Source organism: Pseudophryne corroboree, chromosome 7, assembly GCF_028390025.1.
Source record: "Pseudophryne corroboree isolate aPseCor3 chromosome 7, aPseCor3.hap2, whole genome shotgun sequence".
Lineage (NCBI taxonomy): Eukaryota > Metazoa > Chordata > Amphibia > Anura > Myobatrachidae > Pseudophryne > Pseudophryne corroboree.
In genome coordinates, this window is record NC_086450.1 from 343,551,707 (window position 1) to 343,575,470 (window position 23,764).

Below are 23,764 nucleotides of genomic sequence, written 5' to 3' on the forward strand. Positions count from 1 at the left end.
AAGCTCCCAAACGGGCGGGAGAGTGCGGATGACTCTGCAGCACCGAATGAGAGAACTCCAGGTCCTCCTCAGCCAGGGTATCAAATTTGTAGAACTTAGCAAACGTGTTTGCCCCTGACCAAGTAGCTGCTCGGCAAAGTTGTAAAGCCGAGACCCCTCGGGCAGCCGCCCAAGATGAGCCCACCTTCCTTGTGGAATGGGCTTTTACAGATTTTGGCTGTGGCAGGCCTGCCACAGAATGTGCAAGTTGAATTGTATTACAAATCCAACGAGCAATCGTCTGCTTAGAAGCAGGAGCACCCAGCTTGTTGGGTGCATACAGTATAAACAGCGAGTCAGATTTTCTGACTCCAGCCGTCCTGGAAACATATATTTTCAGGGCCCTGACTACGTCCAGCAACTTGGAGTCCTCCAAGTCCCTAGTAGCCACAGGTACCACAATAGGTTGATTCATGTGAAACGCTGAAACCACCTTAGGGAGAAATTGAGGACGAGTCCTCAATTCCGCCCTAACCGAATGAAATATCAGGTAAGGGCTTTTATAGGATAAAGCCGCCAATTCTGATACGCGCCTGGCTGAAGCCAGAGCCAACAGCATTACCACTTTCCATGTGAGATATTTCAAATCCACTGTGGCAAGTGGTTCAAACCAATGTGATTTTAGGAACCCTAAAACTACATTGAGATCCCAAGGTGCCACTGGGGGCACAAAAGGAGGCTGTATATGCAGTACCCCTTTGACAAACGTCTGAACTTCAGGTAGTGAAGCCAGTTCTTTCTGGAAGAAGATCGACAGGGCCGAAATTTGAACCTTAATGGATCCTAATTTTAGGCCCATAGACAATCCTGCTTGCAGGAAATGTAGGAAACGACCCAGTTGAAATTCCTCCGTAGGGGCCTTCTTGGCCTCACACCACGCAACATATTTTCGCCAAATGCGATGATAATGTTTTGCAGTTACATCCTTCCTGGCCTTGATCAGGGTAGGGATGACTTCATCTGGAATGCCTTTTTCCTTCAGGATCCGGCGTTCAACCGCCATGCCGTCAAACGCAGCCGCGGTAAGTCTTGGAACAGACAAGGTCCCTGCTGGAGCAGGTCCTTCCTGAGAGGTAGAGGCCACGGGTCCTCCGTGAGCATCTCTTGCAGTTCCGGGTACCAAATTCTTCTTGGCCAATCCGGAGCCACGAGTATTGTTCTTACTCCTCTCCTTCTTATGATTCTCAGTACTTTTGGTATGAGAGGAAGAGGAGGGAACACATATACCGACTGGAACACCCACGGAGTTACCAGAGCGTCCACCGCTATTGCCTGAGGGTCCCTTGACCTGGCGCAATATCTGTCCAGTTTCTTGTTGAGACGGGACGCCATCATGTCCACCTTTGGTTTTTCCCAACGGTTTACAATCACTTGGAAGACTTCTGGATGAAGTCCCCACTCCCCCGGGTGGAGGTCGTGTCTGCTGAGGAAGTCTGCTTCCCAGTTGTCCACCCCCGGAATGAACACTGCCGACAGTGCTATCACATGATTTTCCGCCCAGCGGAGAATCCTTGCAGCTTCTGCCATTGCCCTCCTGCTTCTTGTGCCGCCCTGTCTGTTTACGTGGGCGACAGCCGTGATGTTGTCCGACTGGATCAATACCGGTTGACCCTGAAGCAGAGGCCTTGCTTGACTTAGGGCATTGTAAATGGCCCTTAGCTCTAGGATATTTATGTGAAGAGACGTTTCCATGCTTGACCACAAGCCCTGGAAATTTCTTCCCTGAGTGACTGCTCCCCAGCCTCTCAGGCTGGCATCCGTGGTTACCAGCATCCAATCCTGAATGCCGAATCTGCGGCCCTCGAGAAGATGAGCCTTCTGTAACCACCACAGGAGAGATACCCTTGTCCTTGGAGATAGGGTTATCCGCTGATGCATCTGAAGATGCGATCCGGACCATTTGTCCAGCAGATCCCACTGAAAAGTTCTTGCATGGAATCTTCCGAATGGAATCGCTTCGTAAGAAGACACAATTTTTCCCAGGACTCTCGTGCACTGATGCACTGACACTTGTCCTGGTTTTAGGAGGTTCCTGACTAACTCGGATAACTCCCTGGCCTTCTCCTCCGGGAGAAACACCTTTTTCTGGACTGTGTCCAGAATCATCCCTAGGAACAGTAGACGTGTTGTTGGAATCAGCTGTGATTTTGGGATATTTAGAATCCACCCGTGCTGACGTAGCACTACCTGAGATAGTGCTACTCCGACCTCTAACTGTTCCCTGGACCTTGCCCTTATCAGGAGATCGTCCAAGTAAGGGATAATTAATACGCCTTTTCTTCGAAGAAGAATCATCATTTCGGCCATTACCTTGGTAAAGACCCGTGGTGCCGTGGACAATCCAAACGGCAGCGTCTGAAACTGATAATGACAGTTTTGTATCACAAACCTGAGGTACCCTTGGTGAGAAGGGTAAATTGGGACATGTAGATAAGCATCCTTGATGTCTAGAGATACCATATAGTCCCCTTCTTCCAGGTTCGCTATCACTGCTCTGAGTGACTCCATCTTGAATTTGAACCTTTTTATGTAAGTGTTCAAAGATTTTAGATTTAAAATTGGTCTCACCGAGCCGTCCGGCTTCGGTACCACAAACAGCGTGGAATAATACCCCTGTCCCTGTTGTAGGAGGGGTACCTTGATTATCACCTGCTGGGAATACAGCTTGTGAATAGCTTCCAATACTGCCTCCCTGTCGGAGGGAGACGTTGGTAGAGCAGACTTCAGGAACCGGCGAGGGGGAGACGTCTCGAATTCCAATTTGTACCCCTGTGATACTACCTGCAGGATCCAGGGGTCCACTTGCGAGTGAGCCCACTGCGCGCTGAAATTCTTGAGACGGCCCCCCACCGTGCCCGAGTCTGCTTGCAGAGCCCCAGCGTCATGCTGAGGACTTGGCAGAAACGGGGAAGGGCTTCTGCTCTTGGGAAGAGGCTGCATGGTGCAGTCTTTTTCCCCTTCCTCTGCCCCGAGGCAGGAATGAGCGGCCTTTTTCCCTCTTGCCCTTATAGGGACGAAAGGACTGGGTTTGAAAAGACGGTGTCTTTTTCTGCTAAGAGGTGACCTGGGGTAAAAAGGTGGATTTTCCAGCCGTTGCCGTGGCCACCAGGTCCGATAGACCGACCCCAAATAACTCCTCCCCTTTATACGGCAATACTTCCATATGCCGTTTGGAATCCGCATCACCTGACCACTGTCGCGTCCATAACGTTCTTCTGGCAGAAATGGACATCGCACTTACTCTAGATGCCAGGGTGCAAATATCCCTCTGTGCATCTCGCATATATAGTAATGCATCCTTTAAATGCTCTATAGTTAATATACTGTCCCTATCCAGGGTATCAATATTTTCAGTCAGGGAATCCGACCAAGCCACTCCAGCGCTGCACATCCAGGCTGAGGCGATCGCTGGTCGCAGTATAACACCGGTATGTGTGTATATACCTTTTAAGATATTTTCCAGCTGGTTCCTTGAGAGCGGCCGTATCAGGAGACGGTAACGCCACTTGTTTTGATAAGCGTGTGAGCGCCTTATCTACCCTAGGGGGTGTTTCCCAACGTGCCCTAACCTCTGGCGGGAAAGGGTATAGTGCCAATAATTTATTAGAAATCAGCAGTTTTTTATCGGAGGAAACCCACGCTTTATCACACACCTCATTTAATTCATCTGACTCAGGAAAAACCACTGGTAGTTTTTTCACCCCCCACATAATACCCTTTTTTGTGGTACTTGTAGTGTCAGAAATGTTCAATGCCTCCTTCATTGCCGTGATCATGTAACGTGTGGCCCTACTGGACATTACGTTTGTCTCGTCACCGTCGACACTGGATTCAGTATCCGTGTCAGGGTCTGTGTCGACCATCTGAGGTAACGGGCGTTTTAGCGCCCCTGACGGTGTCCGAGACGCCTGAACAGGCACTAATTGATTTGTCGGCTGTCTCATGTCGTCAACAGTTTTTTGCAAAGTGCTGACATTGTCACGTAATTCTTTAATTACTACCATCCAGTCAGGTGTCGACTAACTAGGGGGTGACATCACTAACACAGGCAATTGCTCTGCTTCCACATCATTTTCCTCCTCATACATGTCGACACAATCGTACCGACACCCAGCACACACACAGGGAATGCTCTGATAGAGGACAGGACCCCACTAGCCCTTTGGTGAGACAGAGGGAGAGTTTGCCAGCACACACCAGAGCGCGCTATATATATATATATATATATATATATATATATATATATATATACACAGGGATAACCTTATATAAGTGTTACTCCCTGTTATAGCTGCTGTATTTATATATTAGCTGCCAATAGTGCCCCCCTCTCTGTTTTACCCTGTTTCTGTAGTGCAGGACTGCAGGGGAGAGTCAGGGAGCCGTCCTTCCAGCGGAGCTGTGAAAGAAAATGGCGCTTGTGTGCTGAGGAGAAAGGCTCCGCCCCCTTCACGTCGGCCTTTTCTCCCGCTTTTTTCAGGAAACTGGCAGGGGATAAATGCATCCATATAGCCCAGGAGCTATATGTGATGCATTTTTTTAGCCATATAAGGTTTTTATATCGATTTTATTGCGTCTCAGGGCGCTCCCCCCCAGCGCCCTGCACCCTCAGTGACCGGAGTGTGAAGTGTGCTGAGAGCAATGGCGCACAGCTGCAGTGCTGTGCGCTACCTTATTTGAAGACAGGAACGTCTTCTGCCGCCGCTTTCTCCGGACCTCTTCGCTCTTCTGGCTCTGTAAGGGGGCCGGCGGCGCGGCTCCGGGACCCATCCAGGCTGAACCTGTGATCGTCCCTCTGGAGCTAATGTCCAGTAGCCAAGAAGCCCAATCCACTCTGCAGGCAGGTGAGTTCGCTTCTTCTCCCATTAGTCCCACGATGCAGTGAGCCTGTTGCCAGCAGGACTCACTGAAAATAAAAAAACCTATTTAAACTTTTACTTCTAAGCAGCTCAGGAGAGCCACCTAGCTTGCACCCTTCTCGTTCGGGCACAAAAATCTAACTGAGGCTTGGAGGAGGGTCATAGGGGGAGGAGCCAGTGCACACCAGCTAGTCTAAAGATTTTACTTTTTGTGCCCAGTCTCCTGCGGAGCCGCTATTCCCCATGGTCCTTACGGAGTTCCCAGCATCCACTAGGACGTCAGAGAAATAAGATTTTACTCACCGGTAAATCTATTTCTCGTAGTCCGTAGTGGATGATGGGAACTCCGTACGGACCATGGGGAATAGCGGTTCCGCAGGAGACTGGGCACAACTAAAAGAAAGCTTTTAGACTACCTGGTGTGCACTGGCTCCTCCCACTATGACCCTCCTCCAAGCCTCAGTTAGGATACTGTGCACGGAAGAGCCGACACAATAAGGAAGGATTTTGAATCCCGGGTAAGACTCATACCAGCCACACCGTATAACTCGTGATACTATACCCAGTTAACAGTATGAACTATAACCTGAGCCTCTCAATAGATGGCTCACAACAATAACCCTTTAGTTAGGCAATAACTATATACAAGTATTGCAGACAATCCGCACTTGGGATGGGCGCCCAGCATCCACTACGGACTACGAGAAATAGATTTACCGGTGAGTAAAATCTTATTTTCTCTGACGTCCTAGTGGATGCTGGGAACTCCGTAAGGACCATGGGGATTATACCAAAGCTCCCAAACGGGCGGGAGAGTGCGGATGACTCTGCAGCACCGAATGAGAGAACTCAAGGTCTTCCTCAGCCAGGGTATCAAATTTGTAGAATTTAGCAAACGTATTTGCCCCTGACCAAGTTGCTCGGCAAAGTTGTAAAGCCGAGACCCCTCGGGCAGCCGCCCAAGATGAGCCCACTTTCCTTGTGGAATGGGCTTTTACTGATTTAGGATGCGGCAATCCAGCCGCAGAATGCGCCAGCTGAATTGTGCTACAAATCCAGCGAGCAATAGTCTGCTTAGAAGCAGGAGCACCGAGTTTGTTGGGTGCATACAGGATAAAAAGCGAGTCAGTTTTCCTGACTCCAGCCGTCCTGGAAATATAAATTTTTTAAGGCCCTGACTACGTCCAGTAACTTGGAATCTTCCAAGTCCCTAGTAGCCGCAGGCACTACAATAGGTTGGTTCAAGTGAAAAGCTGATACCACCTTAGGGAGAAACTGGGGACGAGTCCTCAATTCTGCCCTATCCATATGGAAAATCAGATAAGGGCTTTTACATGACAAAGCCGCCAATTCTGACACACGCCTGGCCGAAGCCAAGGCCAATAACATGACCACTTTCCACGTGAGATATTTCAGATCCACAGTTTTAAGTGGCTCAAACCAATGTGATTTTAGGAAACTCATCACCACGTTGAGATCCCAAGGTGCCACATGAGGCACAAAAGGGGGCTGCATATGTAGCACTCCCTTTACAAATGTCTGAACTCCAGGCAGTGAAGCCAGTTCTTTCTGGAAGAAAATCGACAGAGCCGAAATCTGGACCTTAATGGAACCCAAGTTTAGGCCCATAGTCACTCCTGACTGTAGGAAGTGCAGAAAACGACCCAGCTGAAATTCCTCTGTTGGGGCCTTCCTGGCCTCACACCACGCAACATATTTTCGCCAAATACGGTGATAATGGTTTGCGGTTACTTCTTTCCTGGCTTTTATCAGCGTAGGAATGACTTCCTCCGGAATGCCCTTTTCCTGTAGGATCCGGAATTCAACCGCCATGCCGTCAAACGCAGCCGCGGTAAGTCTTGGAACAGACAGGGCCCCTGCTGTAGCAGATCCTGTCTGAGCGGTAGAGGCCATGAGTCCTCTGATATCATTTCTTGAAGTTCTGGGTACCAAGCTCTTCTTGGCCCATCCGGAACCACGAGTATCGTTCTTACTCCTCGTTTTCTTATTATTCTCAGTACCTTTGGTATGAGAGGCAGAGGAGGGAATACATAAACCGACTGGTACACCCACAGTGTCACTAGAGCGTCCACAGCTATTGCCTGAGGGTCCCTTGACCTGGCGCAATATCTAGTTTTTTGTTTAGGCGGGACGCCATCATGTCCACCTGTGGCCTTTCCCAACGGTTTACCAACAGTTGGAAGACTTCTGGATGAAGTCCCCACTCTCCCGGGTGTAGGTCGTGTCTGCTGAGGAAGTCTGCTTCCCAGTTGTCCACTCCCGGAATGAACACTGCTGACAGTGCTAAGACGTGATTTTCCGCCCATCGGAGAATCCTTGTGGCTTCTGCCATCGCCATCCTGCTTCTTGTGCCGCCCTGTCGGTTTACATGGGCGACTGCCGTGATGTTGTCTGATTGGATCAGTACCGGCTGGTTTTGAAGCAGAGGCCTTGCCAGACTTAGGGCATTGTAAATGGCCCTCAGTTCCAGAATATTTATGTGTAGGGACGACTCCTGACTTGACCAAAGTCCTTGGAAATTTCTTCCCTGTGTGACTGCACCCCAGCCTCGAAGGCTGGCATCCGTGGTTACCAGGACCCAGTCCTGTATGCCGAATCTGCGGCCCTCTTGAAGATGAGCACTCTGCAGCCACCACAGTAGAGATAACCCGGTCTCCAAGGACCAGGGTATCAGCCGATGCATCTGAAGATGCGATCCCGACCACTTGTCCAAGAGGTCCCATTGAAAGGTTCTTGCATGGAACCTGCCGAATGGAATTTTGCTTCGTAAGAAGCTACCATTTTTCCCAGGACTCGTGTGTAGTGATGCACCGATACCTGTTTTGGTTTCAGGAGGTCTCTGACTAGAGATGACAGCCCCATGGCTTTCTCCTGCGGGAGAAACACCTTTTTCTGTTCTGTGTCCAGAACCATCCCCAGGAACAGTAGGCGTGTGGTAGGAACCAGCTGTGACTTTGGAATGTATAGAATCCATCCGTGCTGTTGTAGCACTTCCCGAGATAGTGCTACTCCGACCAACAACTGCTCCTTGGACCTCGCCTTTATAAGGAGATCGTCCAAGTACGGGATAATTAAAACTCCCTTTTTTCGAAGGAGTATCATCATTTCTGCCATTACCTTGGTAAAGACCCTCGGTGCCGTGGATAGTCCAAACGGCAGTGTTTGGAATTGGTAATGGCAATCCTGTACCACAAATCTGAGGTACTCCTGGTGAGGATGGTAAATGGGGACATGTAGGTAAGCATCCTTGATGTCCAGGGATACCATGTAATCCCCCTCCTCCAGGCTTGCAATAACCGCCCTGAGCGATTCCATCTTGAACTTGAATTTTTTTTATGTATGTGTTCAAGGATTTCAATTTTAAAATGGGTCTCACCGAACCGTCCGGTTTCGGTACCACAAACAGTGTGGAATAGTAACCCCGTCCTTGTTGAAGTAGGGGCACCTTGACTATCACCTGCTGGGAATACAGCTTGTGAATTGCCTCTAGCACAGCCTCCCTGCCTGAGGGAGTTGTCGGCAAGGCAGATTTGAGGAAACGGCGGGGGGGGAGACGCCTCGAATTCCAGCTTGTACCCCTGAGATACTACTTGAAGGATCCAGGGATCCACCTGTGAGCGAGCCCACTGATCGCTGAAATTTTTGAGGCGGTCCCCCACCGTACCTGGCTACGCCTGTGGAGCCCCCGCGTCATGCGGTGGACTCTGAGGAAGCAGGGGAAGAATTTTGATTCTGGGAACTGGCTGACTGGTGCAGCTTTTTCCCTCTTCCCTCGTCTCTGTGCAGAAAGGAAGCGCCTTTGACCCGCTTGCTTTTCTGAAGCCGAAAGGACTGTACCTGATAATACAGTGCTTTCTTAGGCTGTGAGGAAACCGGAGGTAAAAAATTTTCTTCCCAGCTGTTGCTGTGGATACGAGGTCCCAGAGACCATCCCCAAACAATTCCTCACTCTTATAAGGCTCTATGTGCCTTTTAAAGTCAGCATCACCTGTCCAGTGTCGGGTCTCTAACAGAATGGACATTGCATTAATTCTGGATGCCAGCCGGCAAAATATCCCTCTGTGCATCCCTCATATATAAGACGACGTCTTATGTTCGCAAAATAGTATCCCTGTTTGAAAGGGGTCACAGACCACGCTGCAGCAGCACTATCTGCAGGTCTCAGTCTAGTACCTGAGTGTGTAAATACAGACTTCAGGATAGCCTCCTGCTTTTTATCAGCAGGTACCTTCAAAGTGGCCGTATCCTAAGACGGCAGTGCCACCTTTTTTGACAAACGTGAGAGCGCCTTATCCACCCTAGGGGATATCTCCCAGCGTAACTTATCCTCTGGCGGGAAAGGGTACACCATCAGTAACTTTTTAGAAATTACCAGTTTCTTATCGGGGGAACCCACGCTTTTTCACACTTCATTCACTCATTTGATGGGGGAACAAAACACTGCCTGCTTTTTCTCCCCAAACATAAAACCCTTTTTTAGTGGTACTTGGGTTAATGTCAGAAATGTGTAACACATTTTTTATTGCCGGGATCATGTAACGGATGTTCCTAGTGGATTGTGTATATGTCTCAACCTCGTCGACACTGGAGTCAGACTCCGTGTCGACATCTGAGGGAGCGGGCGTTTTTGAGCCCCTGATGGCCTTTGAGACGCCTGGGCAGGCGCGGGCTGAGAAGCCGGCTGTCCCACAGCTGTATAGTCATCCAGCCTTTTATGTAAGGAGTTGACACTGTCGGTTTAGACCTTCCACCTATCCATCCACTCTGGTGTCTGCCCCACAGGGGGCGACATCACATTTATCGGCATCTGCTCTGCCATCACATAAGCCTCCTCATCAAACGTGTCGACACAGCCGTACCGACACACCGCACACACACAGGGAATGCTCTGACTGAGGACAGGACCCCACAAAGCCCTTTGTGGAGACAGAGAGAGAGTATGCCAGCACACACCAGAGCGCTATATAATTTAGGGATTAACACTATATTGAGTGAATTTTTCCCAATAGCTGCTTGTATATACAATATTGCGCCTAAATTTAGTGCCCCCCCACTCTTCTTAACCCTTTGAGCCTGAAAACTACAGGGGAGAGCCTGGGGAGCTGTCTTCCAGCTGCACTGTGAAGAGAAAATGGCGCCAGTGTGCTGAGGGAGATAGCTCCGCCCCTTTTTCGCTGACTTTTCTCCCGCTTTTTTATGGATTCTGGCAGGGGTATTTATCACATATATAGCCTCTGGGGCTATATATTGTGATATATTTGCCAGCCAAGGTGTTTTTATTGCTGCTCAGGGCGCCCCCCCCACAGCGCCCTGCACCCTCAGTGACCGGAGTGTGAAGTGTGTATGAGGAGCAATGGCGCACAGCTGTAGTGCTGTGCGCTACCTTGGTGAAGACTGATGTCTTCTGCCGCCGATTTTCCGGACCTCTTCTTGCTTCTGGCTCTGTAAGGGGGACGGCGGCGCGGCTCCGGGAACGAACACCAAGGCCAGTTCCATGCGGTCGAACCCTTTGGAGCTAATGGTGTCCAGTAGCCTAAGAAGCCCAAGCTAGCTGCAAGCAGGTAGGTTTGCTTCTTCTCCCCTTAGTCCCTCGATGCAGTGAGCCTGTTGCCAGCAGGTCTCACTGTAAAATAAAAAACCTAAAATAAACTTTCTTTCTAGGAGCTCAGGAGAGCCCCTAGTGTGCATCCAGCTCAGCCGGGCACAGAAATCTAACTGAGGCTTGGAGGAGGGTCATAGTGGGAGGAGCCAGTGCACACCAGGTAGTCTAAAAGCTTTCTTTTAGTTGTGCCCAGTCTCCTGCGGAGCCGCTATTCCCCATGGTCCTTACGGAGTTCCCAGCATCCACTAGGACGTCAGAGAAAGTGACAAAAATGAGCTACCAAAGTACTTGTATATTCTAGATTTTATTACATCCACTGACAGGTACACACATTTATATTTACTTTGCAGAAAAAACAAAAACAAATCCAAGACAATACACACGGAAATAAATATTTACAGAAGGGGACATAAAAATGGTAAAAAGGAAAGATTTTGGATTCAGGACAAGACCAAGATTACAGCAGTTTGTAAGAGACACACAGGAATATGGACTTTATACACTTCAGAAAGACTTAAGATTTCAGTGCAACAGGTTTCAAAGATACAGCATTGGCAATTATGGGGGAACTGAATGTTAACATGAAAGGTGAGACTGGTCTTATCCCAAAACGTTCAACAAGAAAATGCTCCCATGGAAGGTTTAGTATTGTATTTAGCAAAATTCTCTTTATTCATTCTTTTTCTCTTTTTGCTTGATCAGTTTGTTTATTTCACGCTTTCCCATTCCTACAAACTTCGTAATAATTCCATGTTTATTGAGGCCAGGAACCAACAGCACAAAACTCACTGCAATTAAAGAAAAAGCTCTTGTTAAAACAATTCATGTCAACCTGATTGGATCATACAAACAGCAAACGCCAAGCAGTGCATTCAAGGAAACAAATGTATGTTCCATGCTCAAAGCCATTAGGCAGTGGTTTAGCTTTGAATGATGGGAACAGGCCCTGAACTATGACTAAAGTATGAGAACTCAGGGGTTCTCATACTTTAGTCATAGGGCCTCAATCATTGCTGACAAGCAAGATAAGCTATGGGCAGAATATATCACACAGTGGCAGCAATTACATTTATAGCCCTTTTCCACTGCTGCAAAAACCGAGGTCATTGCCGGGTTTACTCAGGTCTGGCTCAGTGGAAAGGGTCCCAAAAAAATAACCGAGGTCCAGTTACCTGGAAAGGACCAAGGTAATGGGGCAGTGTAAAATGGGTGATACGGGTCATTCGACACAGGTCCCGTTAAAACCCTATGGAGTGCCAGCTCACCGGCACTTGGAGATGATGTCATCCCCAAAAACCGACAGAGGGAAGTCCAGGTGCAGCCAGCACTTTAAGCGGGTTTCAAGCCAGAGAGTGTGTTCAGTTACTTGGGCTGGACCTAGGTTTTAGATGGAACAAGGGGGGTAATTCCAAGTTGATCGCAGCAGGAATTTTGTTAGCAGTTGGGAAAAACCATGTGCACTGCAGGGGAGGCAGATTTACCATGTGCAGAGAGAGTTAGATTTCGGTGTGGTGTGTTCAATCTGCAATCTAATTTGCAGTGTAAAAATAAAGCAGCCAGTATTTACCCTACACATAAATAAAATAACCCACCCAAATCTAACACTTTCTGCACATGTTATATCTGCCTCCCCTGCAGTGCACATGGTTTTGCCCAACTGCTAACAAAATTCCTGCTGCGATCAACTTGGAATTACCCCCTAGGTTACTAGTTTCAGTGGTGGCTTCGGAGGTGGGGCTACAGCACAGTCCAAAATTCAAACAGGGGAGTCTCCCCTATTTAAATTTTGGACTGTGTTGCAGCCACCCATCAGGAGGCGAGACTGCTAGTATGGCACATGTACTAGACTCTACACAGGAAAACAACCCTGGTATCCAAAAAAGAAAAATAAGAATTTACTTACCGATAATTCTATTTCTCATACTCCGTAGTGGATGCTGGGGACTCCGTCAGGACCATGGGGGATAGCGGCTCCGCAGGAGACAGGGCACAAAAAGTAAGCTTTTAGGATCACATGGTGTGTACTGGCTCCTCCCCCTATGACCCTCCTCCAAGCCTCAGTTAGGTACTGTGCCCGGACGAGCGTACACAATAAGGAAGGATCTTGAATCCCGGGTAAGACTCATACCAGCCACACCAATCACACCGTACAACTTGTGAGTTGAACCCAGTTAACAGTATGATAACAACGAAGAAGCCTCTGAAAAGATGGCTCACAACAATAATAACCCAATTTTTGTAACAATAACTATGTACAAGTATTGCAGACAATCCGCACTTGGGATGGGCGCCCAGCATCCACTACGGACTATGAGAAATAGAATTATCGGTAAGTAAATTCTTATTTTCTCTAACGTCCTAGTGGATGCTGGGAACTCCGTAAGGACCATGGGGATTATACCAAAGCTCCCAAACGGGCGGGAGAGTGCGGATGACTCTGCAGCACCGAATGAGAGAACTCCAGGTCCTCCTTAGCCAGAGTATCAAATTTGTAAAATTTTACAAACGTGTTCTCCCCTGACCACGTAGCTGCTCGGCAAAGTTGTAATGCCGAGACCCCTCGGGCAGCCGCCCAAGATGAGCCCACCTTCCTTGTGGAGTGGGCATTTACAGATTTAGGCTGTGGCAGGCCTGCCACAGAATGTGCAAGTTGGATTGTGCTACAGATCCAACGAGCAATCGTCTGCTTAGACGCAGGAGCACCCATCTTGTTGGGTGCATACAGGATAAACAGCGAGTCAGATTTTCTGACTCCAGCCGTCCTTGAAATATATATTTTCAATGCTCTGACAACGTCCAGTAACTTGGAGTCCTCCAAGTCGCTAGTAGCCGCAGGCACCACAATAGGCTGGTTCAAGTGAAAAGCCGAAACCACCTTAGGCAGAAACTGAGGACGCGTCCGCAGTTCTGCCCTGTCCGAATGGAAAATCAGATATGGGCTTTTGTACGATAAAGCCGCCAACTCTGATACTCTCCTGGCTGAAGCCAGGGCCAGTAGCATGGTTACTTTCCATGTAAGATACTTCAAATCTACCGATTTGAGCGGCTCAAACCAATGGGATTTGAGAAATTCCAAAACTACGTTGAGATCCCACGGTGCCACTGGAGGCACAATCGGGGGCTGTATATGTAGTACACCTTTGACAAAAGTTTGTACTTCAGGCACTGAAGCCAATTCTTTCAGGAAGAAAATCGATAAGGCCGAAATTTGAACCTTAATAGACCCCAATTTGAGGCCCATAGACAATCCTGCCTGCAGGAAATGTAGGAATCGACCCAATTGAAATTCCTCCGTTGGGGCCTTCTTGGCCTCACACCACGCAACATATTTTCTCCAAATGCGGTGATAATGTTGTGCGGTCACTTCCTTCCTGGCTTTAATCAAGGTAGGAATAACTTCCTCTGGAATGCCCTTTTCTTTTAGAATCCGGCGTTCAACCGCCATGCCGTCAAACGCAGTCGCGGTAAGTCTTGGAACATACAAGGTCCCTGCTGAAGCAGATCCTATAATTCTCAGTACCTTTGGTATGAGAGGCAGAGGAGGAAACACATACACGGACTGGTACACCCACGGTGTTACCAGAGCGTCCACAGCTATTGCCTGAGGGTCTCTTGACCTGGCGCAATATCTGTCCAGTTTCTTGTTGAGGCGGGACGCCATCATGTCCACCTTTGGTTTTTCCCAACGGTTCACAATCATGTGGAAGACTTCTGGATGAAGTCCCCACTCTCCCGGGTGGAAGTCGTGTCTGCTGAGGAAGTCTGCTTCCCAGTTGTCCACTCCCGGAATGAACACTGCTGACAGTGCTATGACATGATTTTCCGCCCAGCGAAGAATCCTTGCAGCTTCTGTCATTGCTCTTCTGCTTCTCGTGCCGCCCTGTCTGTTTACGTGGGCGACTGCCGTGATGTTGTCCGACTGGATCAACACCGGCTGACCCTGAAGCAGCGGTTTTGCCAGGCTTAGAGCATTGTAAATCGCTCTTAGCTCCAGTATATTTATGTGAAGAGACGTCTCCAGGTTTGACCACACGCCCTGGAAGTTTCTTCCCTGTGTGACTGCTCCCCAGCCTCGTAGGCTGGCATCCGTAGTCACCAGGACCCAGTCCTGTATGCCGAATCTGCGGCCCTCTAACAGATGGGCACTCTGCAACCACCACAGAAGAGACACCCTTGTTCTTGGTGACAGTGTTATCCGCTGATGCATGTGCAGATGCGATCCGGACCATTTGTCCAGCAGATCCCACTGAAATATTCGTGCGTGGAATCTGCCGAATGGAATTGCTTCGTAAGAAGCCACCATCTTTCCCAGGACTCTTGTGCATTGATGTACTGACACATTTCCTGGTTTTAGGAGGTTCCTGACAAGTTCGGATAACTCCCTTGCTTTCTCCTCCGGGAGAAACACCTTTTTCTGAACAGTGTCCAGAATCATTCCCAGGAACAGCAGACGTGTCGTCGGGGTCAATTGAGATTTTGGAAGATTCAGAATCCACCCGTGTTGTTGAAGCACTACTTGGGTTAGTGCTACTCCGACTTCCAGCTGTTCTCTGGACCTTGCCCTTATCAGGAGATCGTCCAAGTAAGGGATAATTAATACGCCTTTTCTTCGTAGAAGAACCATCATTTCAGCCATTACCTTGGTAAAAACCCGAGGTGCCGTGGACAAACCAAACGGCAGCGTTTGAAACTGATAATGACAGTTTTGTATCACGAACCTGAGATACCCTTGGTGTGAAGGGTAAATTGGGACATGCAGATAAGCATCTTTTATGTCCAGGGACACCATGAAGTCCCCTTCTTCCAAATTCGCTATCACTGCTCTGAGTGACTCCATCTTGAACTTGAATTTCTGTATGTACAGGTTCAAGGATTTCAGATTTAGAATAGGTCTTACCGAACCGTCCGGCTTCGGTACCACAAATAGTGTGGAATAATACCCCTTTCCCTGTTGTAGGAGGGGTACCTTGACTATCACCTGCTGAGAATACAGCTTGTGAATGGCTTCCAATACCGTCGCCCTTTCTGAGGGAGACGTTGGTAAAGCAGACTTTAGGAACCGGCGAGGGGGAGACTTTTCGAATTCCAACTTGTAACCCTGAGATACTACCTGCAGGATCCAAGGGTCCACCTGTGAGCGCGCCCACTGTGTGCTGAAAATCTTTAGTCGACCCCCCACCGCCCCTGAGTCCGCTTGCACAGCCCCAGCGTCATGCTGAGGGCTTTGTAGAAGCCGGGGAGGGCTTTTGTTCGTGGGAAGTAGTTGCTTGCTGCAACCTCTTACCCCTTCCTTTGCCTCTGGGCAAATATGACTGTCCTTTTGCCCGCTTGTTCTTATAGGAACGAAAGGACTGCGGCTGAAAAGACGGTGTCTTTTTCTGTTGGGAGGTGACCTGAGGTAAAAAAGTGGATTTTCCGGCTGTTGCCGTGGCCACCAGATCCGATAGACCGACCCCAAATAATTCCTCTCCTTTATACGGCAATACTTCCATATGCCGTTTGGAATCCGCATCACCTGACCACTGTCGCGTCCATAAACTTCTTCTGGCAGATATGGACATCGCACTTACTCTCGATGCCAGAGTGCAAATATCCCTCTGAGCATCTCGCATATAAAGAAAAGCATCCTTTAATTGCTCTAAAGTCAATAAAATACTGTCCCTATCCAGGGTATCAATATTTTCAGTCAGGGAATCCAACCAAACCACCCCAGCACTGCACATCCAGACTGAGGCTATTGCTGGTCGCAGTATAACACCAGTATGTGTGTATATACTCTTCAGGGTAGTTTCCAGCCTCCTATCAGCTGGATCCTTGAGGGCGGCCGTATCAGGAGACGGTAACGCCACTTGTTTTGATAAGCGTGTGAGCGCCTTATCCACCCTAGGGGGTGTTTCCCAGCGCGCCCTAACCTCTGGTGGGAAAGGGTATAATGCCAATAACTTCTTTGAAATTAGCAGTTTTCTATCGGGGTTAACCCACGCTTCATCACACACATCATTCAATTCCTCTGATTCTGGAAAAGCTACAGGTAGTTTTTTCACACCCCACATAATACCCCCCTTTGAGGTACCTGCAGTATCAGAGATATGCAAAGCCTCCTTCATTGCCGTGATCATATAACGTGTGGCCCTATTGGAAAATACGTTTATTTCTTCACCGTCGACACTAGATTCATCTGTGTCGGTACCTGTGTCGACTGACTGAGGTAAGGGACGTTTTACAGCCCCTGACGGTGCCTGAGACGCCTGGACAGGTACTAACTGGTTTTCCGGCCGTCTCATGTCGTCAACTGACTTTTGCAGCGTGCTAACATTATCACGTAATTCCATAATTAAAGCCATCCATTCCGGTGTCGACTCCCTAGGGGGTGACATCACCATTACCGGCAATTGCTCCGCCTCCACACCAACATCGTCCTCATACATGTCGACACACACGTACCGACACACAGCAGACACACAGGGAATGCTCTTATCGAAGACAGGACCCCACTAGCCCTTTGGGGAGACAGAGGGAGAGTTTGCCAGCACACACCAAAGCGCTATAAAAATGTATATAAACAACCCTAAAAGGTGTTGTTTCTGTTATATGCGCTTAATATATAAAAATATCACCAAAATATGCCCCCCTTCTCTGTTTTACCCTGTTTCTGTAGTGCAGTGCAGGGGAGAGTCCTGGGAGCCTTCCTCACAGCAGAGCTGAGCAGGAAAATGGCGCTGTGTGCTGAGGAGACTAGGCCCCGCCCCCTAAAACGGCGGGCTCTTCTCCCGGAGTTTGCGATATATGGCAGGGGTTAAATACATCCATATAGCCTCAAGGGCTATATGTGATGTATTTTAGCCATAGAAAAAGGTATTATACATTGCTGCCCAGGGCGCCCCCCCCCAGCGCCCTGCACCCTCAGTGACCGCTGGTGTGAAGTGTGCCGACAACAATGGCGCACAGCTGCAGTGCTGTGCGCTACCTTATGAAGACTGAAAGTCTTCTGCCGCCTGTTTCCGGACCTCTGGACCTCTTCAACTTCGGCATCTGCAAGGGGGGTCGGCGGCACGGCTCCGGGACCGGACTCCATGGCTGGGCCTGTGTTCGATCCCTCTGGAGCTAATGGTGTCCAGTAGCCTAAGAAGCAAATCCATCCTGCACGCAGGTGAGTTCACTTCTCTCCCCTAAGTCCCTCGTAGCAGTGAGCCTGTTGCCAGCAGGACTCACTGAAAATAAGAAACCTAAAAAACTTTTTCTAAGCAGCTCTTTGAGAGCCACCTAGATTGCACCCTGCTCGGACGGGCACAAAAACCTAACTGAGGCTTGGAGGAGGGTCATAGGGGGAGGAGCCAGTACACACCATGTGATCCTAAAAGCTTACTTTTTGTGCCCTGTCTCCTGCGGAGCCGCTATCCCCCATGGTCCTGACGGAGTCCCCAGCATCCACTAGGACGTTAGAGAAAAATAAGATTTTAAACCTACCGGTAAATCTTTTTCTCCTAGTCCGTAGAGGATGCTGGGACTCCGTAAGGACCAAGGGGATAGACGGGCTCCGCAGGAGACATGGGCACTTTAAGAAAGACTTTGGATCTGAGTGTGCACTGGCTCCACCCTCTATGCCCCTCCTCCAGACCTCAGTTAGAGAAACTGTGCCCAGAGGAGACGGACAGTACGAGGAAAGGATTTTTGTTAATCCAAGGGCAAGATTCATACCAGCCACACCAATCACACCGTATAACTTATGATATACTAACCAGTTATCAGTATGAAAACAACATAGCATCAGTCCAAGACCGATGAAAACTATAACATAACCCTTATGTAAGCAAAACTATATACAAGTCTTGCAGAAGAAGTCCGCACTTGGGACGGGCGCCCAGCATCCTCTACGGACTACGAGAAAAAGATTTACCGGTATGTTTAAAATCTTATTTTCTCTAATGTCCTAGAGTATGCTGGGACTCCGTAAGGACCATGGGGATTATACCAAAGCTCCCAAACGGGCGGGAGAGTGCGGATGACTCTGCAGCACCGATTGAGCAAACAGGAGGTCCTCCTCAGCCAGGGTATCAAACTTATAGAACTTTGCAAAGGTGTTTGACCCCGACCAAGTAGCAGCTCGGCACAGCTGTAGTGCCGAGACCCCTCGGGCAGCCGCCCAAGACGAGCCCACCTTCCTAGTGGAATGGGCCTTAACCGATTTTGGTAACGGCAATCCTGCCGTAGAATGCACCTGCTGAATAGTGTTACAGATCCAGCGAGCAATAGTCTGCTTTGAAGCAGGGCCGCCGACCTTGTTGGCTGCATACAGGACAAACAGTGCTTCTGTTTTTCTGATCCTAGCAGTTCTGGCCACGTAACTTTTCAAAGCCCTGACCACATCAAGGGACTCGGAATCCTCCAAGTCATGTGTAGCCACAGGCACGACAATAGGTTGGTTCATATGAAAGGATGAGACCACCTTAGGTAGGAATTGAGGATGGGTCCGCAATTCCGCTCTATCCATATGGAAAACCAGATGGGGGCTTTTATGTGATAAAGCCGCTAATTACGAAACTCGCCTAGCCGAAGCCAAGGCTAACAACATGACCACCTTCCAAGTGAGATATTTCAACTCCACTGTTCTAAGTGGTTCAAACCAATGTGACTTAAGGAAACTTAACACCACGTTAAGGTCCCAAGGCGCCACCGGAGGTACAAAAGGAGGCTGAATATGCAGTACTCCCTTCACAAAAGTCTGTACTTCAGGTAGAGAGGCCAATTCCTTTTGAAAGAAAATGGATAAGGCCGAAATCTGAACTTTAATGGAGCCTAATTTTAGGCCCAAATTCACTCCAGTTTGTAGGAAGTGAAGAACGGCCTAGATGGAATTCTTCCGTAGGAGCATTCGGTGATAATGTTTAGATGTCACGTCCTTCCTAGCCTTTATTAGCGTAGGAATTACCTCATCCGGAATACATTTTTCCGCTAGGATCCGGCGTTCAACCGCCATGCCATCAAACGCAGCCGCGGTAATTCTTGGAACAGACAGGTACCCTGTTGCAACAGGTCCTGTCTTAGAGGAAGAGGCCACAGAGCATTTCCTGCAGATCCGGATACCAGGTCCTTCGTGGCCAATCCGGAACAATGAGTATTGTTCTCACTCCTCTTTTTCTTATTATTCGCAACACCTTGGGTATGAGAGGAAGAGGAGGAAATACATAGACCGACTGGAACACCCACGGTGTCACTAGGGCGTCCACAGCCACCTCCTGAGGATCTCTTGACCTGGCGCAATACCTTTGTAGCTTTTTGTTGAGACGGGACGCCATCATGTCTATTTGGGGCAGTCCCCACCGACTTGCAATCTGTGCGAAGACTTGCTGATGAAGTCCCCACTCTCCCGGATGCAGGTCGTGTCTGCGGAGGAAGTCTGCTTCCCAGTTGTCCACTCCCGGAATAAACACTGCTGACAGTGCGCTTACATGATTCTCCGCCAAACGAAGAATTCTGGTGGCATCCGCCATCGCCACTCTGCTCCTTGTGCCGCCCTGGCGTTTTACATGAGCTACTGCGGTGACGTTGTCTGACTGGATCAGAACTGGTTGGTCGCGAAGTAAGGTCTCCGCTTGACGTAGGGCGTTGTATATGGCCCTTAGTTCCAGGATGCTGATGTGAAGACAAGTCTCTTGACTTGACCAAAGGCCTTGGAAATTTCTTCCCTGTGTGACTGCTCCCCAACCTCGGAGGCTCGCGTCCGTGGTCACCAGGATCCAATCCTGAATGCCGAACCTGCAGCCCTCTAGAAGGTGAGCACTCTGCAGCCACCACAGGAGCGATACCCTGGCCCTGGGGGACAGGGTGATCCGCGGATGCATTTGCAGATGTGACCCAGACCATTTGTCCAATAGGTCCCATTGGAAAGTCCTTGCATGGAACCTGCCGAAGGGAATGGCTTTGTACGTCGCCACCATTTTTCCCAGGACTTGAGTGCAATGATGTACTGACACTTGTTTTGGCTTCAACAGGTTCTTGACTAGAGTCATGAGTTCCTGCGCTTTTTCTATCGGAAGAAAAACCCTTTTCTGGTCTGTGTCCAGAATCATGCCCAAGAAGGGCAGACGAGTTGTAGGATTCAGCTGCGACTTTGGAATATTGAGAATCCAGCCGTGTCGCTGTAACACCTTCAGTGAAAGTGATAGGCTGCTCAGCAACTTCTCCCGTGATCTCGATTTTATGAGGAGATCGTCCAAGTACGGGATAATTGTGACACCCTGCTTGCGCAGGAGCACCATCATTTCCGCCATTACCTTGGTGAAAATTCTCGGGGCCGTGGAAAGCCCAAACGGCAACGTCTGAAATTGGTAATGACAATCCTGTACCGCAAATCTCAGGTACGCCTGATGAGGAGGATATATGGGAACATGCAGGTATGCATCCTTTATGTCCAGAGATACCATAAAATCCCCCCCTTCCAGGCTGGCGATGACCGCTCTGAGCGATTCCATTTTGAATTTGAACCGTTTTAAGTAAAGGTTCAGGGATGTTAAATTCAAAATGGGTCTGACCGAACCGTCCGGTTTCGGAACCACAAACAGTTGAGTAGTACCCCTTCCCTCTTTGAAGCAGGGGAACCTCGACCACCACTTGTTGAAGACACAATTTGTGAATCGCATCTAACACTATCTCCCTTTCCAGGGGAGAAGTCGGTAGCACAGATTTGAAAAACCGGCGAGGAGGCACCTCTTTGAATTCCAGCTTGTATCCCTGGGAAACAATTTCTATTGCCCAGGGATCCACCTGTGAGTGAACCCAGATGTGGCTGAAAAGTCGAAGACGTGCCCCCACTGGAGCGAACTCCCTCAGGGGAGCCCCAGCGTCATGCGGTGGATTTTGTAGAGGCCGGGGAGGACTTCTGTTCCTGGGAACTAGCTGTGTTGTGCAGCTTTTTCCCTCTGCCCTTACCTCTGGCAAGAAAGGACGATCCACGTACTCTTTTGCTTTTATGTGAACGAAAGGACTGCATTTGATAATGAGGCGCTTTCTTAGATTGTGAGGGAATATAAGGCAAAAAATTCGATTTACCTGCCGTAGCTGTGGAGACGAGGTCAGAGAGGCCCTCTTCAAACAATTCCTCACGCTTGTAAGGCAAAAACTCCATATGCCTCTTTGAGTCGGCATCACCTGACCACTGTCGGGTCCATAAGACTCGCCTAGCAGAAATAGACATAGCGTTTATTCTGGAATCTAGTAAACTAATGTCTCTTTGAGCATCCCTCATATATAAGACAGCATCTTTTATATGCCCTAGGGTCATTAAAATGGTATCCTTATCAAGGGTCTCAATATCCGCTGATAAGGAATCTGTCCATGCTGCTACAGCACTACAAACCCAGGCCGACGCAATTGCCGGTCTGAGTAACGTACCAGAATGTGTGTAAATGGACTTCAAGGTAAACCTCCTGCTTGCGGTCAGCAGGATCCTTGAGGGTAGCCGTATCTTGGGATGGGAGCGCTATGTTTTTTGATAAGCGTGTCAAAGCCTTGTCTACCCTAGGGGAGGATTCCCACCGTATCCTGTCCTTTGGCGGGAAAGGATACGCTATAAGAATCCTTTTGGGAATCTGCAGTTTTTTGTCTAGAGTTTCCCACGCTTTTTCGCATAATTCGTTCAGCTCATGTGAGGAGGGAAAGGTGACCTCGGGTTTCTTTCCCTTATACATGTGTACCCGACTGTTCCTCTGTGATATGCAAAACATCTTTTATTGCAATAATCATATATCGAATACATTTAGCCACTTTCGGCTGTAATTTTGCATCATCGTAGTCGACACTGGAGTCTGAATCTGTGTCGGTATCTGTGTCTACTATTTGGGATAGTGGGCGCTTCTGAGACCCCGAAGGTCCCGGCGACATTGGGACAGACATGGGTTGACTCCATGACTGTACCATAGCTTCAGCTTTGTCTAATCTTTTGTGCAATAAATTAACATTAGCACTTAAAACATTCCACATATCCATCCAGTCAGGTGTCGGCGCTGCCGACGGAGACCTTACATTCATGCACTCCTCCTTAGGTGAGCCTTCAACCTCAGACATGTCGACACACGCGTACCGACACCACACACACACACACACAGGGAAGCTCTTTTCTGAAGACAGGTTCCCCACCAGGCCCTTTGGAGAGACAGAGAGAGAGTATGCCAGCACACACCCCAGCGCTATATGACCCAGGAAAAAACACAGAATGTTTACCCAGTAGCGCTTTTAAAGTATGTATATGCGCCAATTATGTGCTCCCCCCCCCCCCCCCTCTACTTTAAAACCCTCTTTCACAGTGGTATCAAGCAGGGGAGAGTCCGGGGAGCTTCCTCTCAGCGGTGCTGTGGAGAAAAATGGCGCTGGCGAGTGCTGAGGGAGAAGCCCCGCCCCCTTGGCGGCGAGCTTCTGTCCCGCTCAAAATTCTTAAAAACATGGCGGGGGCTCTTTATATACATGTACAGTGCCCAGCTGTACATGTATATATGTACATTTGCCACAGGAGAGGTTTATATTGCTGCCCAGGGCGCCCCCCCTGCGCCCTGCACCCTTACAGTGACCGATGTGTATGAGGTGAATGGGAGCAATGGCGCACAGCTTCACTGCTGTGCGTTACCTCTATGAAGATCAAGCTGTCTTCTGCCGCCTCTAAAGTCTTTTCCCCTCATACTACCCGGCTTCTATCTTCCGGCTCTGCGAGGGTGAGACCTGCGTACCGATCCCTCTGGAGCTAATGGTGTCCAGTAGCCTATGAAACAGAGCCCTGAAACTCAGAGAAGTGGGTCGGTTTCTCTCTCCTCAGTCCCTCGATCCAGGGAGTCTGTTGCCAGCAGGCTCCCTGAACATAAAAAACCTAACTAAAATACTTTCTTTACAGGAAACTCAGGAGAGCTCCCTGAAATGCACCCAGTCTCCACTGGGCACAGTATCAAACTGAAGTCTGGAGGAGGGGCATAGAGGGAGGGGCCAGTGCACACCCAGATCCAAAGTCTTTCTTAAAGTGCCCATGTCTCCTGCGGAGCCCGTCTATCCCCATGGTCCTTACGGAGTCCCAGCATCCTCTAGGACGTTAGTGAAATACAGCTTCATATAACCACCTTTCAAGCCATCATCAGATCTAAGCTGTACAGAAGTCTATTTTGATAGACTATGTTCCTCACCTTAACGTTCACCTCCTGTCCTGGGAAGTGATGTATCCTGCACATTATGTGACAGACTCTTAGTTTTAAGCAAAGCATGC

At 49.0% G+C, this 23,764-nt stretch overlaps 1 protein-coding gene across 1 annotated transcript in view; it reads right to left on the reverse strand.

Moving 5' to 3' along the window:
• Positions 1-10,809: 10,809 nt before the first annotated feature.
• The window catches only part of ARL6IP1 (ADP ribosylation factor like GTPase 6 interacting protein 1), an 85,609-nt gene continuing 72,654 nt past the window's right edge, over positions 10,810-23,764 (reverse strand). The window contains exon 6 of the mRNA XM_063934390.1: positions 10,810-11,309. Within this exon, the coding sequence (XP_063790460.1) occupies positions 11,191-11,309 (119 nt within the window). The 3' untranslated portion in view covers positions 10,810-11,190. The remainder of the gene's footprint in view (positions 11,310-23,764) is intronic.